The sequence below is a fragment of the Polyodon spathula genome, chromosome 25, assembly GCF_017654505.1.
Source record: "Polyodon spathula isolate WHYD16114869_AA chromosome 25, ASM1765450v1, whole genome shotgun sequence".
Lineage (NCBI taxonomy): Eukaryota > Metazoa > Chordata > Actinopteri > Acipenseriformes > Polyodontidae > Polyodon > Polyodon spathula.
The window spans coordinates 15,268,152-15,293,210 of NC_054558.1; the positions used below are offsets into that span (position 1 = coordinate 15,268,152).

Genomic DNA, 25,059 nt, shown 5'->3' on the forward strand with positions numbered 1-25,059 from the left:
GTTCATTATTAAACAATGCCTTTGTCATGCTATTTGTCACATGTTGTGACCTCACTTTAACATAAGAGTAAATACGTAGTATTTAAAGACTAGTCAGACACTTGAATTTATGTTAACCGTGATTAGCTTTTCAGACTCAATTCAAAACAACATGAAAAAATGTGACAGAAACAGTCCCAAATCTCACTTGTGTTTCTGGAACATTTTTGAGCACAGAGGTAGCTAAGCTGATTGATAGTCAGTTTTAATATCACAGAAACAAATATTTGTATTATAATATTTGTAACGTGTCAAAGTAAAACTAAATTAGGATGATTTTCTTTGCGGAGAAGGTGATATTTACGTGCTGTGTTTTTCAAACACAAATGACTGCATTTTCTTGTTTTTCATTGACAGACAAGTATAAAACGGCTTTATCGATAAAGAGCTGACATTTCTCCTGACTGTTTAGGTCTCCCCTGTATTGTAATTGTGTTATCTGTATGTTTCCAAGATTGAGACCTACCATCTTTAACTCCAATGGCCTCCTGGCTAAAGATGTGTTAGTAAGTTTAATACTTAGGAATTTGTAGACAGCCCCTTACTTTGCTGTATTCAGTCCAGCCTATACGGTATATTGGATCAGCATCAAGTGTATGTAAAGCAGTTGCAATTAAGATTTAATAGAGGATTTAAATGAAGTCATACATCAGTGTAGAGCTATCCACTCAGAGATCTCAAGAGGATTTATCTCCTCTACACCACCGAAACCATTTTTTAATAGAAATCATAAAATATGCATGATGCTGCAAGCTGTCAGAAAGTGGCACACATCTTCTGGCTCACTAATTCTTAAGGCTCATGTTATTTCCCACCTGGTAAGGAAGCTGGTTATAATCCTCAGTGTAGTTATGGCCCTGCCCCCAAGCTTCCAACCAAAAGACATTTGTAGCAAAATGCGTTAATCAGACTGTTTTCTTTTTTTTTTGCAATCAATCTGTAGGAATTTCTGGCTTAAGTCATCCTGTGGTTTCCAATCTGGTACTTGAAATCCCAAAGTGTTATTTTCCCCTTAATGGAGGCATCAAATACCAAATGGATGAAAATAGAAGAGGACTGCCACCAGGAAGACCTTTGTGTTGGGAAGCAATTAGAAAGGCAAGCAGAGTGCTTGGTTATGACTGGGCTGTTAAGTGCCACACTTAGAATACTGAACTTAACTACACTTAGAATACTATGTTTAATTCTGGTCACTGCACTGCAAGAAGGACATTGTAGCCATGGAGAGAGTGCAGCGAAGAGCTCCCAGACAAATCCCAGGGCTGAAAGCAATGAGTTAGGTAGGCAAATGAGCTATGAAACAGGATTTGACAAAGTTGACCCTAGCCTGTACTTTAAGCACAGAGACCAGGACCACAGGCATAGGATAGAGGGTGCTGAGGAGGCTTTTTTTCACAGCAAGGGGTATATAATGGCCAGGCTGCTAATTTTGAATGTATATTTTTCCTAATAATAATCATGATAAACATGTATTTAAAATACAAACTTACCCAGTAATGTCCTTGTCTCCTATCCATCTTCCCCAGCTCATTTAATCAGAAACTTCATCGTTTTAATGAACACGGCTATAGTACTTGAGCATCATAAATCACATGCTACAACATGGACTATTTTTTCTATTAAAAGCACCAATGAAGTGTTTAAAGAGATCAGTCACAAGCAGTGTGGATGTGCTCTGTGGAGCACTCACCTGAAACAGAGATCTGACACAGTTATTGAATGCCTTCCAGAGTCCGTCATTAATTAATTTAATCGCACGTGCAAAGTGCATCCGACTCACTAGTTTAGGTTCAAGTCTCGAGTCTTTTTTTCTTGTAAAAGATGAATGAACCATAATGTTGCTTGGTCACCCATACAGCGCCGAAAGAGAGCTTTTTGTATTCCCTTTTTGTTTTCTTCAAGTCCTGTGTATTTTTACAACCCTATTTTTGCTTCGAGAGCTATCTAGGGTCTTTGCACGACATTTTTTTTTTTTTTGTTTAAACATTTCTGTGTCATCCGTTGATATTTTAAATGATTCATTTTCCAGTTCAGCTGAAAACTGTGGATTGGTCAAAGAAAGAAGATACCCACAGTGGTCAATTACTCCTGTTTCTATCTGAATTATTAATGATAAGCTATAATAAATGTTTATTACAATCAAAGAAACAACCTAGTAAATCTGAAACAGATTATATGTCTACCTACCCAATTTCAGGAATGAGAAGCTTGGCCTAGGTTTACTTGCTAAGAATTTGTAGATATGGTATGTTGACATTAGACAATGGCATTTTCAGTTATCATCCAAATTCCAAATGTTTTAAGATCCCTGTGGAAGGGGTGTGGGTAATTCACTGACCAGGAGACAGACAGGTGTATTTGGGAAACACCACACAGGTGCCCAGTTTTATTTTAGACCGGTTCTTATTTCTCTCCGGCAGAGGGCACTGTTGACCGTGGGCTGCCTATCAACGATGATAGACAGCACCACGGAAATACCACAGCTGGTACACGAACAGCAAATGCACTCGCAGGTGCACAAAGAAATAATAATGAAAACAGAAGGCGAAAAGAACAAGGGAAAATAAAACAGTAATAAAACTACAAATAAAAGGTGCTGCACTCGGCAGCGTTATCCCGGTCGCCGCTACCCGCACGACCCGGATCACCGTCCTACTCTCTCAGCTATCTAGCCTGCTCTTTCACAATACGCCGGGGTCTGCCCAAGGGTTCCCCGCTCTCTCTCTCTCTGTCTCGCTGTGGTTCTTTATTTTTCTTCCCGCTGATTCCCGGTCCCGAATCAAAGCGTCCGCACCCTTAGCGCGTCTAAGTGGGCAGACCTGAGGAAACAACAGAGCGTTATTTTATAGGACCAACAATCACCTAGCCATTCAGAGAGGGGGAAAGTCCACACACACCCTTTCCCACCTCCCCGTGTCATTGCCATGACTCACAGGCGGCTGTTGGGCGACTGCCGCCCTCTTCCTGCAGCCCGTGAACACGCCAGCAGAGTCAGCACAGATCTCTCCCTGTTACAATCCCTCATGAACGAGCATCGAATACTGTATTTCCACCAATGAGGAGAATGGGTGAATAACCGTGCAGCCCTCAGAGGGGTCAGGTTGGGCTATGCCTCCAGACATCCTCCTGAGTGAAATAACCACAGTTTATGGAAAGTAACCCTAATTTAAACAGCGGAATTCAGAGAAGCTCTGGATTTGTTTAACAATCTATCCCCACCTTGTGTCTAGGGAAGGATACTCAATAAAATATGTTAGTTCCTTAAAAAGGACACAGAACTGCTGATCCTGTTGTTTTTCTGAAGGGAAATGTAATAAACAATAGCGTTGAGGTATAGTATGTGTAGTTAGATACAGTACTGCTTATAGAGACTAAAACACTGCTGAGATTACATTTTAGTGATGACGCTGGTATTCTTTAGTACAACAGCTGTGGTGCAGTTATTCAATGCCAACACTGCATAAAAGGTCAAATTCCATGTGGCACACATGCTGTTTGTTTTGTTATGAGGTACTATAAGGTTTGGCAAAGTGGTTAACAGTGCACAGGTGCAGGAATGCAGTGGTGATCAATAAACAGTGATATTTCCATAATCCATGTGCAGTGATATTTTATCTGTATTCATGATACAGAGGTGAGTATTGCTGTATTTTAATCCATGGGTTGGTCCCGAAATAATAACAGCCCTGATCCTTAACACCCACATGTAACACAAAGCACAAGCACAAGCACAAGTCCACAGTGAGTGATTTAGTGCTCGTGGTGCAAATACAGTTTATCGTGAACAATGGTGCAGTGTAGTCCGGATAAGTGCTGGCCCGTGGCAACAGCTCTGGATCATGTTCAGCCGTCTAATAACAACAAACAAAGTGGTTACTTACAAACGACAAAACAAACAAAACACTTATGATTACAATACATGTTTCTCCTTCCGGATCAACTTTAACCATTCAAAGGAACAGATCACTTCGCTATGTCCCGTTTTGTACCACCAATCATGACCCCTTGGTTAACTAGTGCAATCGCTCCTCCAATCCGTGGCTGCCACATCGTTTCCCTTCCGGGTCGATGATTTAGTGTACCATAGCTCCACCCCCTTTCTAGCTGACCAACTTTTGTCTAACCTCTGTTCCCTTTACACAGCACCCTTACAGGTCAGGAGGGAGCTTTATCACCAAGAATCATTCTGTCTGTCACATATGTTTAGTTAAATCCAGTACTATTTATAGAGACCAAAACACTGCATAGATTACATTTTATTGATGACACTGCTATTATTATAGTACAACACCTGCAGTGCAATTATTCAATGCCAACTCTGCTTAAACGGTCAAAACCCATCTTGCACACATGCTGTTTGTTTTGTTATGTGGTACTATAAGGATAGCGCTGCCATAATTGAAATGCAATCCTTGGTTAGGTTCCATATGCTTTAAAATAAATTCTTAGAAGTCAAGTTACAATGATTGTTCCATATGAGGCTACATCAGGTGTCTGAAGTGGTGTACTTAATACAGATCTGTCTGTATGGGTTCAGTGTTAAAGGCTGATAACAAACAAGGACTGTAAGAAAGCAGCAGCCTCATAGCAAGATAGCAGTGGAGTCCGATCTGATGTTATTGAATGGTGGACCTGCTGTCTTTCTCTTCACTCTGGAGAAGTCAGTCCACTTGACACACCCAAAGTAACCAGTCCTACTCTGTGATGTACTTTCCCCAATCGGTCTAAAAAACTTATCCTGGAGTAGTCTGTGAAGACCAGCATTGGACAGTGCATTCCCCTTGTGTGCATACGCATGGTGAGATCCAGTTTAGTTCAAAGTGCCTACTTATATTTTTACAAATTGTTCAAGTGTTTATGCACTTAGCAGTGCTTGTAATGGATCCTCAGAAAAGCAAGAACAAATGCGGGGGTCAACCCCATTGGAATAGACATAGTTAATTTACAAATAACCATTACCCACAGTAAGCACTGTCAATGTCTTTGTTTTGCCTGCATAATAATAGCGAGGTATGAAATATTAAGCATTTACCAGTGGGGAAACGCTTATTGTCTTTTTGTCACACAGCATTGCGTAAATGATTACACAAACAACCCTTTCCTATTGTAAAATGTCTATTCAGAGTATCAATGGCTATTGTGAATATTAGACAGAGCTCCCCCTGTGCTTGGCTCCTATTCCTTCTCTAATGAAGCCCTGAGTGTATTATTGCAAGGCAGCTGTTTGCAATGTAGCAGCATCAAGCCCTTTGAGATGGTTCAGTGAATCTAATGAATGAGTAAGGGAGTGGAACACAGCCTGCTTGTGTACTGCCATTGTCTGCTGAAACTGCTGTTGGTGGCACAGTGGGTTGGTACAGTATTGTATTGTGCTGTGTGCTACAATCAATAACAAGCATATTTAAAACAATTAAGTCTTGTCATTCACTTCTCAAAACTGACATAAATATAAAGTGGATGTGTGTTTCTCTACTTTTTACCTTTCAGGTTCTCTGTTGGAAGAATAAGACCCAATTATCTGCGTTTTTAATGATTTATTGTTTCAGTTTTGTCTTGCATACTCTTTTACCATTAGGGGTGTAATGATTTATTCTGTATCAGTGAGTCATGATACATTTGTTACATGATATATCGTATAGTAATAGTATCATTTGTTTTGTGATACAAGACCAAAAGCATGACTTACCTCATTGTAGTTTACCAAATGGTTCTTAAATGAAAAATACACATGTTTTATGGTTGGTATGGATGTATACTTTCCTTACCTCATTAGATATTTGTCTTTTAACTAAATAGTCGATTTTTAAAGCAATTGATCTTATTATGCATCATGCAAGTAGCCCTTCAGGACCATCACATGAATCGTGATACATATCGTATCTCGACCTGCATATTGTGATAGGGAATCACGACATTATCATATCATTACACCTCTAAATACTAAGTGCATTTTTTATGTTGTGTCTTTCTGCTTTCTCCCCAGGACCCTCTTGAAATGAGATGGTTTAATCTGAAGGATTTACTGTGGTTTAACCATTTTAATGAAAATAAATAACTGGCCAAACAGAGAGCAGGGCACTTGAGAGTAAGGGCTTTGTTTTCTTTTGTCTTTCAACTAGGCCGTAATAAACCATACAGTATGTTATCATGTGGATTTATCAACTGGTTCTTTGTTCAATGAAAATATATTATGTGTGACATTGGATTTATCTCATCAATGTCAGATCCCTGGTAAACCCAAGACTTTTAGAGGATCAACATTTTTTGTATTAAGATATCAACAATGTATCTGTGTTACTAAGAAATTGAACAGCCCTTTGTACTTGTCACTTCAACAAGCCACAATCAAATATGCCTAGAAGGGTATGTTTTATTTCTTATGGCCTCTTTCAGCTTGCTCTAATGGCCGCAAGGTTGAACTATTCAGTAGTCCTATCCTTGCACACTTGACCTCCTATCTCCTATATAAACCATAGTGTAGTGATAGGTTTGTCCAGAGTTCAGTGCACTGGCATGCCTTTATGATTTACCCGTGTGCTCTGGAAAAGGTTTGAAATGTTGAGCAGTTATCTGCTGTCAGGTCAGACATGTAATGTTTCAGTAGAAGTTCTGTTAATCAAGGAGGTATCTTTCCAAGCCAGTGCACCATTCTCTCATTTCTGTGGCCTGCCATGAAATCAGTATGAGCTGACAACTGGTAACGGTTACAAATACAGTGAGGTGAACTGCCTCTGTGTAGCAATGGGTCATCTCTGTTGTCTCAGAAGCCTGGAATTTATTTCATAGATCATCAGCAAATCGCATTGATTTCAGAAACTTGACAAATGGGTTGTAATCTTTTAGTCGTGTGTTACTAGATTCTTGCGTGTCTGTTTTTATCTATTAATCTGCCTGTCTGTTGTGTTTCTGATCGTCCCAGCTTGTGTCTAATCCTTTCATCAGTGACAGATTTGGCCCAGTTTAATAATAGGACCAGGCACCTGGAAGTTACACCACTGCCCTGGCATGACGTTAATTACCCAGTAATTAATCGCAAGGTGTCCAACTAATTAGCCATTTATGATTCACAGTACTTGCAAAGAGGGAATTTGGGATAGAGTGGCTCTATTATGGATTTATGTGGGCTGGTAGAATCTGCAGTAAGCTGCTATGAAACATGATTATTTTTCATTTGTAAATATGGGGGTTAGTACTGGAGTCCCACTGAACTCCTTTGGGAACCTGCAGATGCATTGCAGTGGTATTTCAATGACAGGTGGAATTTTACTACATGACCAAGGCATCATATTCTGGCTGGATGTATTCTGGAGGAATATTTATTTAACACGGTTTATTTGTTGCCCTTTTACAATTTTTAAGTCACATTGACAATGGATAGGCTACCATACCCTGGATTTATTTATTTAACAAAGGGCTGTACAGTTCTTGTAGGTTACAAGGGTTGTCCTTCTTGTTGCTTTTACCCATGATCCATTGAGGTCCCCAATCCCCAAGGGACAGTGGAACAGCAGGCTAATCCAAAAAATAGCAAGCTGATATAATTGCGCACAGTGGGTTGTCTCTGCTTGGGATAAGCTCTGCACTGAATGGTGGGGCTCAGGTCAAGATTGAGGTGTGCACACTTGCAGGGTTGGGGTCAGTTCCAGTTCTGTTTCCAATTATTTTTTAAAATCAATACCAAACCTAGTTCCCATTCCCTTTGATTCAATTCCAAATCCTTTTACGACATAGGCTTTATTGAGCAAACAGATATAGAACTTATATAGTAAACGCATGCACAGACCCAGGTACTATAGCCGTGTAAAAGCTGGCCTATAGGTACCTGGTGATACCTGCTCCATCAGCGCCTTTTGAGAAGCTTTTTAGCATCACAGGGACAATCTTCCATCCCAAAGGGTGCCAAGTTATATATGTTTGCTTAATAAAGCTTATGTAGTATTAATAATAAAGCTTATGTTGTCAGTGGATTTGGAATTAGAATTGTTAGTTCATTAACTTATTAGCATAATGCAGCATTTTGGGAAACTAATGCTGAATCGAGAAGTATGTACTGTACTTCTCGATTCAGCTACCACGCCATTGATAATGTAGTAAAAATATGATCCACAGTTCATTAAAGCAACATTTCCTGGTGCACTCAATCAGATTTTGACCAAAACTAGATGGATCTTGGACAAGAATAGGGGTTATAAGGGATTAAGGTTTGTATCAGTATTGTAACTGTTAAAGTAATGAAAGGACTTTAGATCAAGATTGGTGGAGAGGGTGCTTATTAAGAGTGTTAAGGACTTATTAAGAAAGTTTTCAGTAATGTTGCTCCATATTAGCTTTATTTGCCATCCATTATACATATTTTTTCCTGTAAGGTCTTAAAGCCGATTTATTTTATTTGTGATTGCCTCATAACTAATGGCTGTAATTGTCAAAACGATTCACCTGTGTTCATAAAGTTAATCACCATCATTATCCCCTTTCAGTTCAAGCTGCTTGCTTCCTTATGGGACTGGGATTTACAATGTTAACAAAGCAAAGCTGCTCAGCGAGGGCAGATTTTAATAATTTCAATAGTCTCTTGCACAATTACAAGTCCATTTACCAGTTAATTAAATCAGTCAAGGTTCATTCAATATTTACATTTTAAAAGTGTAGAAAATGTATTTGAATTATTCAAGGAGGACATATGTGGTACATTCGGTGAAAGTCAAGTGGTTACGTTCTGAAAACATCTCAAAATGAAATTAAACGTGGAGCTGAGATTCACCAGTCTGTAAACACAACAAGTGGTTCAGCCCTGCAGAGATTAGTAATTGAGTAAGTCTCCCGTCTTATTGAACTTAATGAAGAGGAGCAGCCAGGCTGGGTTGATTACTATGAAGAAACATTTTCTTACTGCCCGCCAGCCCATTCCTCAAGTACTGTAAAGCCTTCTTCTGTATTCAACGCAACATGTGTGTAATGAGACTGCTTTGCGATACATTTTAAAATGTTATGCTCCCGTCGAGGAAAAATGGCTGAAAGCTTAGAGTGAGCTATTAGCTTATCAAGCCTGAGCCCATTTCTGCTGGATGACTGCAGTGGTACCCGATTTATATTTAACCAGGCTGTGCACTTTACCCACCACCATGGTCTTTATAAATTACCTGCCTTGGCAAATTTGCATACTTAATAAGAGACGCATGTCAATGGTGGGAGTCTCAATTATTTTCTAGAGCAGAGAGGTAACAGCTGGTATTGCCAAGAATATTACATAGTAGTCCTGAACTGCAGCAAAGGTCAGTATGGAAGACAACTTTACAGCATACAGTATGGAATTAACCAAAGTAAATGTATATTTACTCAGTTGATTAATTGATTAAAGGCTGGTAGATTTAGATACAGTGGCATTGTATGTACCTTTTATGTAAAATAAGCTGTATTTTTTTAATATTGAAGGGGTTCCTAATATTGAAGAGGTTTGCAGGATGAGTCATGCAAGCTTGGATTTAAACCCTCCTGTGCCTTTGTTGTGGACCCACATGGTGCTGCCTTGGCCTTTGCAATCCTATGGCTTTAGAATGGGAAAATAAGATGAGAATAGTTTGTTTTATCACGGTCCAGTGACCACTACTGGTCAGGCACCCAACAAGGCCAGCTGGAGAGTTCCCAAGCTGCCTTCAGGGTTCAATAGCTTGGTAGGGAAGTGGGTACTGAGGTTACACAATGATCTTTAGTCTTCCTGTGTGGTACTAGAGTTGTAGCATTTCGGAAGCTTTTTGAATTTCATATAGAAAGGGGGGTAAAAATTGATTTTGAAAAGATGCAGTACTGTAAATAAGCAGCGAAGTAAAAAACCTAACAGTTTTTTAATGACCTGTCCCTAACCCTTTCAGATTCCCCAGACTGTACAATGTGAAGAGGCAGTGGAGCCACTCTGCATGCATTGGGAGGAGTCAGTGGTGACATAAATGATTCTGGTAAACTACTCAATAAACATTTCCCTCCCATGCCCATTTAGACTGTGAAAAGTGATTAACTAGCAATTTAGTTTAAACAGCCACAAAACAAACAAAAAACCCCAAAACACAATAACAGCTGCTTTGAGGGAAATCAAATGAGATTTATTTTTGTAGGGCATGATCACTCTCCAAGGAGTTGGTTGTAGTCAACAGATATGCCATTTTGTGGCCATTTCAAATTCTGCGTTTTGTTACTGCAGACATGTGCAAATATCGAACATGAACAATGAACTGTATTTCCATTTTTTTCTTTAATCAAGGCTCGGCAAAACACCAGTTCACAAAACTAGACAAATCGGAGTGGCACAAACAGAGATGATGAAAGGTGGTTGCTAAAGTAATTAAACTGATTCAGATGTGTTTTCCAGCCAGCATTAGTCTTTTCTTGTTGTGTTTAATAGGACACACTAAAGCTAATGCCCGGTAATGTTGAGCAGAAGAAAGACAAACAAGGCAAATTTGACTTAATGAAATACGAGTGTTTGTTCGCTAAACACAGCGGTGCCAGCAATTTTATTCAGTGTGCCTCACAAGCCAGCTTTAGAAGTGAACGGATTTCACACTAGCTGACTAACATTCTAGTGCTGCAAATCGATACAGGTGGTCACTGGAGGTTGTTATATTGCATATTGACAGGTTTAGAGTGTAAACACATTATTTCTGTATTTGCTTTTTGATGATCTGCTGCCCATCTCAACAAGCACATCCATATACCACTTAACTAAAACTTTTTTGTACAGGTGCAATCAGCAACCAGTATAGTCATACATGCCTTTGAATATAACTGTCAACATACATGTTAATATCATTATACATAGTAATATCATGTATGCATTTAGAAAATGTCTTTTTTGAAAAGAAGCAGGAAGCACGCGTTACTGGGCAGCTCAGTGGGAGATGCTCCAAATAGGTGACAGAGCAATTTAATCTGTTAATGAATGTTTAACTGAGGCTTCCAAAAATAAAATAAAAACATGGCGATCAGTAATCGATTAATCATAGTTGTTATTTATCCAAATAGTTTGAAGAGTTTTAAAGATGTATGTTCTACCGTGACTTCTGTTTGCACTTGTTTTATTGCAATGCTGGTCTGTGTGGAAACCCCAAAACAGAACAAAAGTTTGGAAACCACTGTTCTAGAATGACTGATCTTGCACTAAAAAGCTGGTAAGGTAATTCCCCCACAAAAACATGCCTTTAAAAACTGGTGCTAGCATGCTGTCTGTGTTAAAGTACAGCTTTTCCCATCATGATAATTAAATGTATGTCTATGCTACAAGCTTTGTTGAGCTGATAGCTGGAGATGACACCAAATAATGAGATTAATGCTCCAATCTTACTTAGTGAATTCTTTAACCCAACCACCTAAAGGAGTAGGTTGAAATAAAATTAAAAGTGCCAGGATGATTGTACAGCTCACAGGCTATTAGACACTGGACAATTTCCGTGCCCTTTCTTTCCATTTTGTCTAATTGACAGAGACAGCTAGCTAGAACGCATTGAATGAAACCTGCAATCCAATCTTATCTTACTTAAGGGACTTGTAGATAGATTGAATGTCAAGAGTATTACCAGCTCGCCACTCTGTTTCCACATTCTTACACCATCTTGAGAGAATCATTTTTAGTCCAATGAGAGATTTACAGAAATATACTTGCTTTGCCAATGCGTCTGTTGCACTGTATGTTATGTATACCTGTTGTAAAAGCTCAAGGATTTGGATGAATGTAGAGTGACCATTTGTCTTGCAGTTTGATGTCTCTGATATTTAATACATGGATGTACTTATAATTTCAGCCTGATTCATTGCCAGAAAACACTGTCATTTTACATAAGATCATTTTATAAATGATAGGAGGCAATTCAGTGCTCTTCCATTTCATAGTTGCTGATTGAGATCCAAACTTGGTCTGTTGTTAAAAGATCCCAGTGATTCAGCACTGGATAAAGAAGGGTCTCGTGCTCTCTGTTCTAGTGTCAGCAGCATGGCTCACCACTCTGTGGATAAAGAAGGGTCTCCTGCTTTCTGCTGTAGTGTTTCATACTCTCTGTTCTGTCCACTAAATGCCCATTTGCGTCCTCTGGTCCTGGTCTCTGTGTTGTTCTATTAGCTAGGGTTAACTTTGTTAGAATCATGTGCATTATCACATCCCCTGTCACAGCTTTATACGTTACACAAATACTAACTTGATGAAAAGTTTACAGATCCATAAATTACTAAACTAGAGTTCATTAAATATTTTAAATTCTACTTTGCTATATATCAGAAAAGGCACACCCTTTTTCCATCCTTTTGTGCATTGTAAGATTCCTGTATTTGTGCAGTGTGTGCAATGTGCGATTCGTGGATGGGTGGGTGGGTTGCAAATGATAAGACTGACCGATTCATTATTGCGTAAAGCTAAATAGAAAACCAAAGGCAAAAGCACCTCCATATGCTTCTGATGAATCCCAGCAAACTGTCGCTACCCATGGTTTTATATCAGTGTTGTAGCCTGTAATGAGTATAATAGAACACTTCTAGTTTGAGATGCTTTCTGTCTGTGTAAGCCTGTCAACTCCAACCTCTCTCTCTCTGTCTCTCAGGGTTCACACTGAAACAGTACGAGCCAGCATGAAGCAGCAGGGGTCCAATAAACAACATGTTGTAGAGGCAGGTTGAAATAGAGGAAAGGTGAATGTAGCTCTTATTGAAACTGCTGTTCACCATTAACTTTTACTGAACAAAAAAAACCCAATATTTTAGATACAAGTGGCCATTTAGGCCAGACAAGTTTGGAGATAGGAACTGTTTGGTTTTGGTGCACACAGAAGCTTCATGTAAGACCAGCTCAGTAGCAGGTTGGTTATAAGACTAAGATAATTTACTAACGATTGACCATTAGGCCCATCCGTGCCCGTCCGTTTCCTAATAGCTGAACTCAACTTTTTGTCATATCCCACTGATTCTGCATGAATGGCATGGCTAGGTAACTCATTCCATAACCTCATCACTCTCTGTGTGAAGAATTGTCTACACTCAATTTCCATCTGTGTCCCCTGGTCCAGGTTTCTCTGATGCACTTAAAGTATTGGTTAAAGTATTGCTTCCTACGTAGAAGGTCTTGAGCGCCTCCCATAATACTAGTCTTGAAGGCCTCTCGTGATGCTAGGTATTGAACGAATCACATGATGCTAGAAGGTCTTGAAGGCCCATTAACCATATGGGAGCTCAATCAGATACGAGAACCAAACTGAATGGCCTCCTCTTGTTTGTACATTTCTTACCATGTTACTATATTTCAAGCAATCCATAATGATGAAATGTGGCAACCTTGGTATCAACCTTCTGTTTAAAGTCTGGATAGTTATTCCTCATTACATTGCTGGGAGTTAATTAGTTGGCATCATAGTAAAAGCTTATGTTACAGCACGTTAAATGAAATCTCTTTGATGTAGATTTTGATTAAATCTTCACTCCTACAATTTGGTAGTAACAATTGTCAGAATTGTGGTGTTCATACCTAAAAATCTGGATTCACTGAATCTCTGTTTGTACTGTTCTGTATTTCAAAAAAACATTCTAGTTATTTTTAATAAATACAGTAGCAAGCTAATACCTTGATCATGCGGATAATATCTTACCTGCTTTAAATATCCTTGTATCCTTGCATTGGCTCTCTGTTTGATTTAGGATAGATTTTAAGGTGCTATTATTAACCTATAAGGCTCTGGCTTAGCTCCACCCTATTTAAAGGATCTTTTAAAACCATACGTTCCTAATCGTCCACTTCGATCACAGGATGCCAGGCTACTTTCCATACCAAGTATTCAGAAACAAAACTCAGGTGGTAGATGCTTCAGCTACATTGCACCGAAATTCTGGAACGATTTGCCTAGTACTATAAAGGAAGCTCCTTCTGTCGATGCTCTTAAATCTTGTTTAAAAACACACTTATATAGCTTGGCTTCCGCAAGTTTTTAAAGTGATATTCTTATTTTATTTATTGATTTTGTATGTGTATTTTATTGCTGATTTTATATATATATATATATATATATATATATATATATATATATATATATATATATATATATATATATATATATTTGTGTGTGTGTGTTTTATTACTGGTTATATATATTTTTATGTGTGTTTTATTTGCTGATTATATATAATTGTATTTGTTTTTTATCATATAAATCGCTTTGTGGCGACCCCCCGGTAAAAACTCTATACAAAAATAAAGATTGATTGATTGATTGAAATAGTATCACTCAACACCTTTTTTAATTGAACGCACCTGGCCCCATGGCGCAGCTGAAAGCCAATATCCCTCTTTCTGGTAATTTTATACATTGTTTTTGAAATGTGTGTTCCCACTGGCTCGTGTAGAACATGTTTTGTGGACTGTCAAACCCCACTTTAGACTATGCTCCTGTGAAATGAGAATGATTGAATTTCACATATGGAATACTGCTCTTACAAGTTTTGTGTTAGTGCCAACATAACAACAGCATTATAAATACTGTTATTCCCAAAGGAATAACAAACTGGTTGTATGCTAATTTGCTGTGATTTTGTTTAATATTAGACCACTGATTTAGACAGTTCCCCTCTATCTGCTTACTTAAATACCACAGCTGTTAAAAGTTGCATTTCATTGTCAGTTGTAGGCTGCTTTGTAAAACTATCAAAATTTGTTATTGTATGGTATTTATAGGAATCTTTTTATGCTAGCCACCAAGCAATGCCCTTGGTCTTCAAAGAGGTGCAATGGGTTGAGAAAAGCACTATTTCCACCCTTGCAAGTTTTCTTGGCCTTTGAAACAAGCAAGGTAGCAGCTACTCGTCTTACTTGTCAAAAGCTAGGAAAACACAAAGAACTCTGTGGAGCACCCAATTTGCCGTTATGTTCAAATATTTTATTACCATGGCTTAACCTTGCACGGGAATCTGTTTCCAGTTAGTGAGATAAATGGCATAATTATAGGTGTATAGCCTCCTTCACCCCCCTTCTTCTCACCTCCAAAAGTTACATCTTTGCCAGTAGCTGCACTGGATTTTTGACGAGCATTCATTTTGTTTGATATTTTCCCAAGAAAAACAAGACGTCTGCCAGCAATTTGAGTGATGCTGTAGCTCCAAAGAGGCTGCCCTCTTTTTACTTAATGCATTAGCTGTACGTGCAGGCCTTTTAGGGTTCCCAGTGGTGCTGGGCATGAGGAAGGAGTTAGTTAAATATTCTGCTGTGTGTGTGTGTGTGTGTGTGTGTGTGTGTGTGTGTATCCAGACACAAGCAGTCGAACGGTATGGACACCCTAAGGACACACAGGGACATTTTCAATTCTGACATGTATGTGTGGCAGTAAGTGGTAGTCCTGACTGTGGCAAGAATTCTAATTTGAAAGCAAATTGGAGGCGTCAGACTGAGCTTCTGAATGATACATTGAAAGACATTGTTTTCTGCACTGTACAGTGCGAAACTCCCGTGATAAAAATAAGGTGTAAAATGATATTGCCCTCCGCTTTATTTAGCTAAGGAAATTGGGCTGCAGAGTATGTGAATGTTTGTATTTACTGTCTTGAAAAATAGCCAGATTTGAACCTTGACCCCAGGGGTGAAAATAACCACTGCAACCCAGATAATGAGTTTTGATTCAAAACACAAAACAATGTTAAAAGTCAAGTTGACAGTTGTAAATTGAACAACATGAAAAAATGATTTACTATTTAATGATCTTTTGTGACCATCTCTGGATATATTTTCTAGCAGTTTTGCTAATAAACGTTGATGCTAATTACAGTGTACAGTGTTTGTTTTCAGAATTATCAAGTATTTAAGGCCTTTTAAACAGTGCTAGGTTGTTTTATATTTCTGCACCTGACTGAAGGTGTATTATAAAACCTCGATGTAGAAGTGGTCACTGGTGCTGAAGCACCAAGTAAACACCAAGTAAACATGAATCCAATAGCGCTGAGTGTCTTGATATTACATTGTGGATGTGACACTGGACCGGCAGGTGGAAGTCACAAACTATTCTGAAGGCTTCCCTGGGTAAAATATTTGCAGAGTAAATAACTGCATTTCATTTTGATTAAACATATTGATTACAGATATCTGGTTTCTCCAGATAGCAGCAGCAAGTCGTTTTTTTTAATATTGATTTTATGACAGATGTCAACAGAGTGAACAAACAGGATGTGCAGGCCCACTAATATTGTTACAAGTGCTTAATGACTATTATTAGGGATATGATTTTGTCACGGTAAAAGTATACATATTTCACGGCATAGTCACGCTAAAAATGTGAACATTTCACGTTATGGTCACAGCAAACAAAAATTGTGTAATGACAACTGAAAGTAAATGTAAATATACATTTATTTAACACTGTATATTATAACAGTGTAATATCACCACTAAACAAACAACATTTAGTGGAATATAATTTTATTTTCCTTGCAAAAATATATTTTGTATTATTTATTTATTTTTGTACAATTCCTTTTAAAACAACCATAAAGGGTGAGTGTTTATCTTTAAACTTTATAAAAATAAATAACCTGGAGATCTTTTTTGACAAATTCTCAACTTCTCACTGTTATGATTCTGGAACAACAAGTTGAGAGATTGCCACTTTTGATGCAACGTCTGTTATCCCCTAGCAGCACATTATGAAAAGATGAGAAGGATTGTCCTGCGTCCATGCTTTTGACTGGTCCTGCTGAGCATCGCAGGGCAGCTACCACAAGAGCTGGGAATCAGGGTCTAATGCTTCCCCGCAACTGTATACATCCTCGTTCCTCAGTTCTTGAACTGCTTCACAGTAAACACGATATTCTCAAATATTAAGGTGTTCAGCTTCATTTGGGCCAAATATTCTGAGCTAAAGGTTAGCCATTATGAGCAGCATTGTACAAACACAAGATGTGCTCACTGGTTTCACAGTCTCTGAAATAAAAGGCAAAAATTCATGACTCCTCTATCCATAATTAAAAATTAAATTTAAAAAGCAAAAGCGTATTTACAGTAGAACAATAAAAATGCTAATAGAAAACTTATTTTCAAGTCTTAAAAGAACTACAGGCAGGGCACAGATACAATAGGTGTATATACAGTATACTAAGAAAAGGAGGTTGAGGTTCAGTGCTCTTTTAATAAGGTATTTTGCAGGTCAATAATGGCTGTTATGGGGCTTCTCCTCTCCATCTTCAATATTCTGCAGCAAAAACCTTTTCAGTTGTCTCTGTCTAGTTGATGTTTGATGTCAGTAGCTTTGATGGTTTTGGCAAGTGCTCTCCACATGCCTCTGAGTTTCATTCACCTGAACTTAGTTCATCTGGAACCTAAAAGGCAATCAGATGTATCCTTTGCAGATCCATTTCACAACAAGTCTGGGGCTGGAATGACATCACAATACAGGCACACGCTACAAGCTCAGCTGGTTATCAATGCTTAAAATATGCCCTGGAATGAGTCTTGCAGAGCAGTGGGAACTGAACCAGCTTCTCAGTTTTGCGGAGTTGGGTCCCCCCGGGCATAACTGTTGTGGATGAGCAGCACTGTTAAATGAAGCAGTATATAGAGTAGGGGCTTGGGGTGCTGTACATCCCGAAGCTTTAAAGACCAGCATTAAATTAAGGCCCTACTGTAGGTTCCACAAGCATTAATACACGTCTGTTGCCAAGGAAACAGCTCCCAAGGCAGGCGAAAGTTACCATAGGCCCGGACAAAATCTATGTGAGATGTCACATTCTATAAGATGGTGGTGGTCAATGTCCAATGTGTGCAATATTGCAAACTGTCATTTTGAAACAATTACGTTTGTTCAGCAATTGTTTTCAGTTAAATGAAATAATCTGATTTTTAAGGGAATGTTTAAAATATATGCATAAAGATTAGACCTTAGAGGACTGTGCCGGTCCATATAAGAGAAATCTAGAAATACTAAAAAAATGTTTAATACATTCAATGACAAACATTTATAACAGAAGCCTTTCTCAATGTAATGTTTGTCATTGAATTAATGAAGGCTCTTTTAGTATTTCAAAATGTCGCACTATTCACTATTTGATAGTGTATATATCATCCATACCATAAGTATCACTGAGAAAAAAACTTTATTTTACCTGCATTACATTATGTAAAAACATACCAAACATGTGTGAAAATTACAACATATATTGAATACATTTCCATCTAATATTGAATATTGTACAAGAATGCTGCACACTTCACATATGTATTACACCCGTCGTAGAATGTTAAGTAAACCATTTTATTCTTTAATAATATATATTTAGCAAACTAACACTATTTAAGAAGAACAGTTCAGTCCTGAGTGGCGCATCCAGTAAAGGCTCTCCGCGTGGAGTGCAGGAGATCACAAGTTTGAATCCAGGCTATGTCACTGCTGACCGTGACCGGGGGTTCCTAGGGGGCGGTGCACAATTGGCCAGGGGAATCCAAGGTTCACTGCGCACTAGCGACCTCTGTGGCCAATAGGGTGCCTGCGGTTTTGCACTGGTCTGGTGGCCTCGCTGTGAATCCATAGTGCGAAAAATTACTGATTGGCAGGAGCACATTGCGGAGGGCGCGGGATACAAATAACAATTGGACATTCCAAGTTGGGGAGAAAACCTGGGTAAAAAACCATTGGCAACGACTGAAAAAAAACCAAAAAAAATAACAGTTCAAAATAGGAAGTGTGATTAGAACACTATTTCCATGTTATTTCCCAATGATTTGTGGAAGCTTTTGGCTGATAAACCCTACTTTAGTGGTTCTAAAGCAGTCTATGAAACTGGACTTTCAAATCAATGAAATTATTACTTTGTAAACGAAATCAGTTAAAGCCATGTCCATGCGATTTGGAAAGAAGGAGAAAAGAACTACACCCCATTTTACATTCCCCAAATCAGAATATTTTCCACCTATAATGAGCGCTACAGTTCTACTTATTTGCTGCTGATAGGGATTCGGCTGGTATCCCACCATGACTGATTTCGACGTGCTGCATACAACCACAACACATACAGTGACAACTGAAGGACAATAAACAATGAAGTGGAATCTGTGATTAAGAGAGGCGGCCTCCTGTGTTTGTGGTGGAGCTTTTCAAGGGAAAACTGACCCCAGCTTTCATTTTTGTTTTTTTCCAAATAGCTGGCTCTTGCATTGAACCTTCTGCAGCATCTTAAAACAATTATAAAAACTATAGGCTTAAGGAACAAACAATAACAAAAGAAATATGTTTTGGTGAAATGTCAAACGGCTGCTAGTCCCAAAGCCCCAAAGGAATATGTGACTGATTAGTTATGGGAATTGTGGCAATTTAGGTTAAGCCCCATAACAACAAGTTTAAGAACTGCAGGGATATCCAAGGTGAAAAATGGCCACCAGCACAGCAGTCAGGGAGGCTGTCAGGAGACAGTGAACGATCTTGGCAAGCCTGCTTTCCCGTGGTGCAGAGTCAGTGGGGCTCTGTGGGGAAAGCATGAAAAATTGTGGAATCTTTAACATTTGGAGAAATTGGAAATTAAAGTGGGTTTTAGTTTTTTTGTGGTACATCAAAATTGAGCTTTTATTTAATAGAGATGTGGTTTACTAATATATTCCAAGTTTCTAACTAAATGTGTTGCTTCAATCACCAGTCATACTGGCACATTAATATGTCATTTATGTGCATTAGTGTCAATGGCACTAGCGCAGTGATCCTCAAAGCTGTGCCAGAAACGTAATATGCAATATATTATTAAGAAAGTCATTACATTCAACTAGCCTGCGCTCTTAATCTCTGCTTTTGCACCATTTGATAAATCTGCATTTTACTTTTTTGGTATTAGGTTTTATATCTTGCATTTTGTGTGTGCATTTAATCTGCTGAAGGGCATCTTTCAATCTATTGTCACGGTTACCTTAATACAAGACACACTTGAACCTGCCCCTTGCAGGTCAGTCCTGACCTCATTCAAGCAGGGAGTATCAAGGCTTTGTGATGTGGATGTGTGCAGACCACCAAACTCGTTTATAGGTAACTACAACACTTAATAGTGCTACATTCAGGAATACTCAAAGAAGCTTCACAAATTGAATGACTAATGTATTGTGTCTTTCTCAACATCTTCAATGAGAAAGACTTATAGTCATTGAAGTTGTTTTTTGTAGTCTTTCTTGACCCAGTAGGTTTGTGGATAGGCCCCTCTACAATGGTGTTTTTAGTGTACGTTCAAACCATTCTTTACTGATTCTGTAATATGTTGCATCTCTAGGACACATTTGTTTGTTTTTGTTTTTATTATTATTTATGTTACTGTTTTAGCCCCAGTGCAGTTGCTGTTAACTATTCAATGTACAAGTAATTACATTTTCTTGACACTATAAAAATAACTTATCACTCCAGCAGATATAACATACCAATCCTCATGTGAGGTAGGAAAGCTGATGAGTTATTGGCAAGTGATGGCAAAGTTATCGTTGACTGTACAAGATCAAAGTGGCACACAGTTTCAAGTTTTGTTAAACAGCACTCTTGCTAGCAAATATCTTGAACTGATAGTTTAGGGTAACAGTTATGTGAGTCTGAAACGCCCCATACCTAAGGCTTTTATTCTACAGATTTTCACCCAACAATTCCTAGGTTTTAGAAACTATAGCTCTGTATTTATTGATTTCCACCTCAAATTTGGCACATTCAAGTGAAAATACTGGTTTACACGAAGATGACGAGGATAAGCAGTAAAGAGTAAAGAGTAAAAATATAAATCTGTAGAAATGTCATGTAGAAGGGAAAGCATATCCATTTATCATAAAAAAAAGAAACAAAATGTATACCATAAACAACTTCTGTACATTATGATAATAGACGATTGGCTGCTGCTGACTGATTCTGCTGACATTGCAGCTTTAGATTACTGATTGTAGTAAGCATCCTTATTTGGAAAGCTTTTGCATATTTCAGACCAGCCGTTGAGGGGCCCTCCTCTTGGGGAGCCAGGGAGCATCTAAGTTTCCTTGTCCGTACAATCCATGGCCTCGCTTTTTGAGACAGCCTGGCACTGGAATTTGTTGAGAATTGTGTCTAGGTTTTGTGACTTCAAAGCCAGGCCACAATAGATGAAGAGTGTGTTAACCTAATACGCTATCTAGCTTAAATATTTTAAGAACTTGTCTCTTTTTAAATACAAACCTCTTTAAAAAACAAACAATAACTTCTAACAGTCCTGCAGTTTGTAATTTCTGTGTAATCATGAATATATACAAATATATCCACTCTGTACCATATCTGGACAGAGACAGACTTGTGAAATAAGAAGGCGACCCCTGTTTATATTCCCTGTCTCCACGTCACGACGGTCTACTGTAGCAGACTTGACTGCTGATACAAGCTTTTAGACATCAACAAAGAATACATGAATGGAAAGAGTTTGTCTGATGCAGTGTTTGCTTAGTCGTGGTCGGTGTTCTCTCTCACTGTGGATTGGGCCCACCCAGTTTGAATGTCCTGGAGCAGTATGACGGTTTATGTGCAGCTACGCCCAAAAGTTTGCCATCACCCTATAGAATTAACAAATTTGGCTTTGTAAAGTCAAATTAAACAAATTGTGCCTCAATCCTAAAATTCTAGGTGGTGCAAAACATTTGGCCACAGCTGTACATGGTGATGATAACATGGTCCACTTAGTAGGAAATGTAATGCACAACTGCAGGCTACAACTGAAGCAATTGGAAAGTGAAAATCCATAGGTGGTCTATATAGCCATAGCGGGGGCCACCAATCACCCTGTATGCTTCAGCTTTCATTCTACTGTGCACTTGGGCAGTGTGCTGGTACTGGGTTACCACATTTGTCACCAGAGAAATTACAAGATTTTGACAATGCAACATGTACATTGCGCCCCTGTGATAAACACAATGGAAAAAAAAAAATCTGATTATTATGTTTTAATTCTAGGATAACTAAGTTTGGTACCAAGTTAAATTGACAACAATGGACCAAATTTGGCTTTTCTGATGAATAAATTATTATAACATCATTGCATTAAGGCAAAAAGAGTGCTTATGGTCTTGAAACTAACTGGGCGTTTTGTTTTGTTGCTCACAGGCAGCCTCTTCAGCACTGAGCAGCTTGGGCCATGTTTACACAGCCATTGGGGACTATCCCAACGCCCTGGCCAGCCACAAGCAGTGCGTCCTCCTCGCCAAGCAATCCAAAGACGAGCTCTCGGAGGCGCGGGAGCTGGGCAACATGGGAGCGGTGTACATTGCCATGGGCGACTTTGACAACGCCGTGCAGTGCCACGAGCAGCACCTGAAAATCGCCAAGGAGCTGGGGTACAAGAGAGAGGAGGCTCGGGCCTACAGCAACCTGGGCAGTGCCTACCATTACCGCCGCAACTTCGACAAGGCCATGTCCTACCACAACCACGTGCTGGAGCTGGCGCAGGAGCTCGGGGAGCAGCCCATTGAGATGCGGGCCTACGCCGGCCTGGGCCACGCTGCCCGCTGCATGCAGGACCTGGAGCGAGCCAAGCAATACCACGAGCAGCAGCTGGGCATCGCAGAAAGCCTGAAGGACCACGCTGCGGAGGGAAGGGCATCCTCCAACTTGGGTGAGCTGAAGCAAATCCACACCCTCAGCCTTACTGCACATTAGACACGCACATGGAAGAGAACTACAGTGGCACTGAAAGACATTTATCAGGGGTGTAACAAACTATGTATCGCAAATTGATTTGTTCACGATAAATCGTTACACCTCTATAAGCTTTCAGTATTCATAGGTTTGATTGTGTGCAACAAAAAAATAATAATTCTTCTTAAAAAGGTCATTGATAATGAAAGAATCTTATTTATCTGACCTGTTGTGCACTTCCATTCGTTAGGTTTCATACGTGCAGTTTTTGAAAGTTTTGTAGTTTTTTTTTTAATTATTATTTTTTTAATAAAGTGTATATAATAAGTTACAGAAAGCTCTCAGTTTGCAAGCGGTGTCAATAAGAGTCACACCTGTACTTCCTAGGTGGTTTCTTATGACTTTTGGGTCAAAGGATATGACTAGTCAATTATTAGGGGCAGCAGCTGCTTGGTTAATTGCAGGAAAGAAGGTGTTGAAGGGGTGGAGAGAATTTTGCTCTCCATGTAAAATAACCTTGGAAGTGTGGGTGTAGCAGACTACCTGCAAGTATTGTAAAGTCACACATGCACGCTAAGTGCTGTTTTCAACCTTGTATGCTACTAGATACCTACCCCTTTAAGCGTTGACTTTTTGTGGCACTATACTCTTTTCGTGGCCATTGCTTTTACTGACACCCCTGTAACTTCGTTCATGAATAGCTTGAAATATTATTCAATTGAGAATAATTAGTTTTCCTTAATGTGTCCTTTAACACTATCTGCCATTTCAACTGTAGGAATCATTTTTAAAAAACATATATTGCTAGTTTCTAAAACCCTTGTCTAAATTGCATTTACCTATTCATTGTATTTATCGCGGTAAACCGCATAGCACTGTATTGATTTAATGTGTTGTGTGAGTATATAACAACCTTTTCCTTCACTCAGAAAAGCATGAACAACGTACATTAGGCATTGAAACAGCTTCTATTACATTACTATATGGCTGGGCTTACTGTTCTCATGACCTCATTTGTCTGTAAGCGTCTTTTGGCGGAGCGCTCAGATGGCTGTTATTAATAATGCCTATCGCTCTTCCTCAAGAGCCTTCAACATCCTTCACTTCAGCTGCTTCTTGGTGAAAGCAAAGCTGATTGGTCATTATTAAAAGCTGTTAAATGTTCTTATGTAGCAATTCGGAGTGTCAGTTCTGTGTGCTGTATCACCATAAACACACGACACACCGCATTCATGACATCAACCGTATCATATTGACTTTTTTATTCTCAATACTGGCATAGTTTTCTCTATATTCTCAGTATTGGTGCGGTTGAAGGCACCAGCTTGAAAAATCTTACCCGAGGTAGCACTGGGGGATCAACTTCAAAGTTTTCAAAACTAACCATGTATCTCAGCCATTGTTCTTTTCACCAACCTTTTCCCTCTTCTCAGTAAAAATGCTGATGTACTAAATACTGTTTCTTATGAATACACCCACCCCTCATTATATCCCCCCTCGCTATACTGTGGTTTAGATATATCTCTGTCCTGGAGTTAGCTCCCATTTTACCGTCTAACTGCGTATGCCTTAGCTGCAATATACATAGGCAGTTACAATTACTATTCGATTTATTTCGTACTGCACATCACAAACATCAATATACAAAACAATTTAAAACCAAGCATTAATATTGTACTGTTATCATATACACACGTATTGCACAAAGCAAATTAAATATCTACTTGCTGAGGCCGTTTTTATTTTAGCCAACAAGGTGTTCACTTGTGGCAGCAGCAATGCACTAGCAAAAGCCACAAGGCAGTGACGTCAGCTCCCTAGCAACAGGCCTCCTATGTTATTGTTGGGAATGGATTATTTCAATGTAGCAGGTTTGTGCATATGAAAAAGGAGAGAAAGACTCATTTATTTAATTGGAGACTGAAGTTGATGAGAAGCAATTACCCTCCACTGTACAAATTTAAAACGATGTGCTGCTTTTTGTACGAAAAATGAGAAAAAGTGGGTTGCGTAGAGGATTTATACTGGACCCTGACGCCCCAGATAAAACGAGGGAATGGTTGGACAGTATTTGTTATTAGCCTATTTGTTTTTCTATGGGTCTCTCGCACCTTCCCAACCACAAACGTTTAGTGTCCTATAACACTGTAATTCACTATTAAAGGTATTCCTAAGAACGTGACTGGTTAACTTCTTGGCTATTTTTTATTTTTCCTGTACCTCTTGAAACGTGATTTTCTGCAGACATCATTTCATTACTCATAGTTAATAATTTTAATAATTAATCACCACTGGTGGTGGTGGGGGGGGTACAGGGCAGTCATTAAAAAAAGAATCAGAAACTGCATAAACCCCAAATTAGCTTTTAAAAGTGTTTCGTCACGAAACGTTGCATTCTAGACCCGGC

The 25,059-nt window shown here is 38.9% G+C and overlaps 1 protein-coding gene across 4 annotated transcripts in view; it reads left to right on the top strand.

Annotated features, from left to right (window-relative positions):
- The window catches only part of LOC121299752 (tetratricopeptide repeat protein 28-like), a 394,301-nt gene that overhangs the window by 286,790 nt on the left and 82,452 nt on the right, over positions 1–25,059 (top strand). For all 4 annotated transcript variants that reach the window (XM_041227761.1, XM_041227758.1, XM_041227759.1 and 1 more), the window contains one exon: positions 22,122–22,629. In XM_041227761.1, coding sequence (XP_041083695.1) covers positions 22,122–22,629 — 508 coding nt within the window. The remainder of the gene's footprint in view (positions 1–22,121; positions 22,630–25,059) is intronic.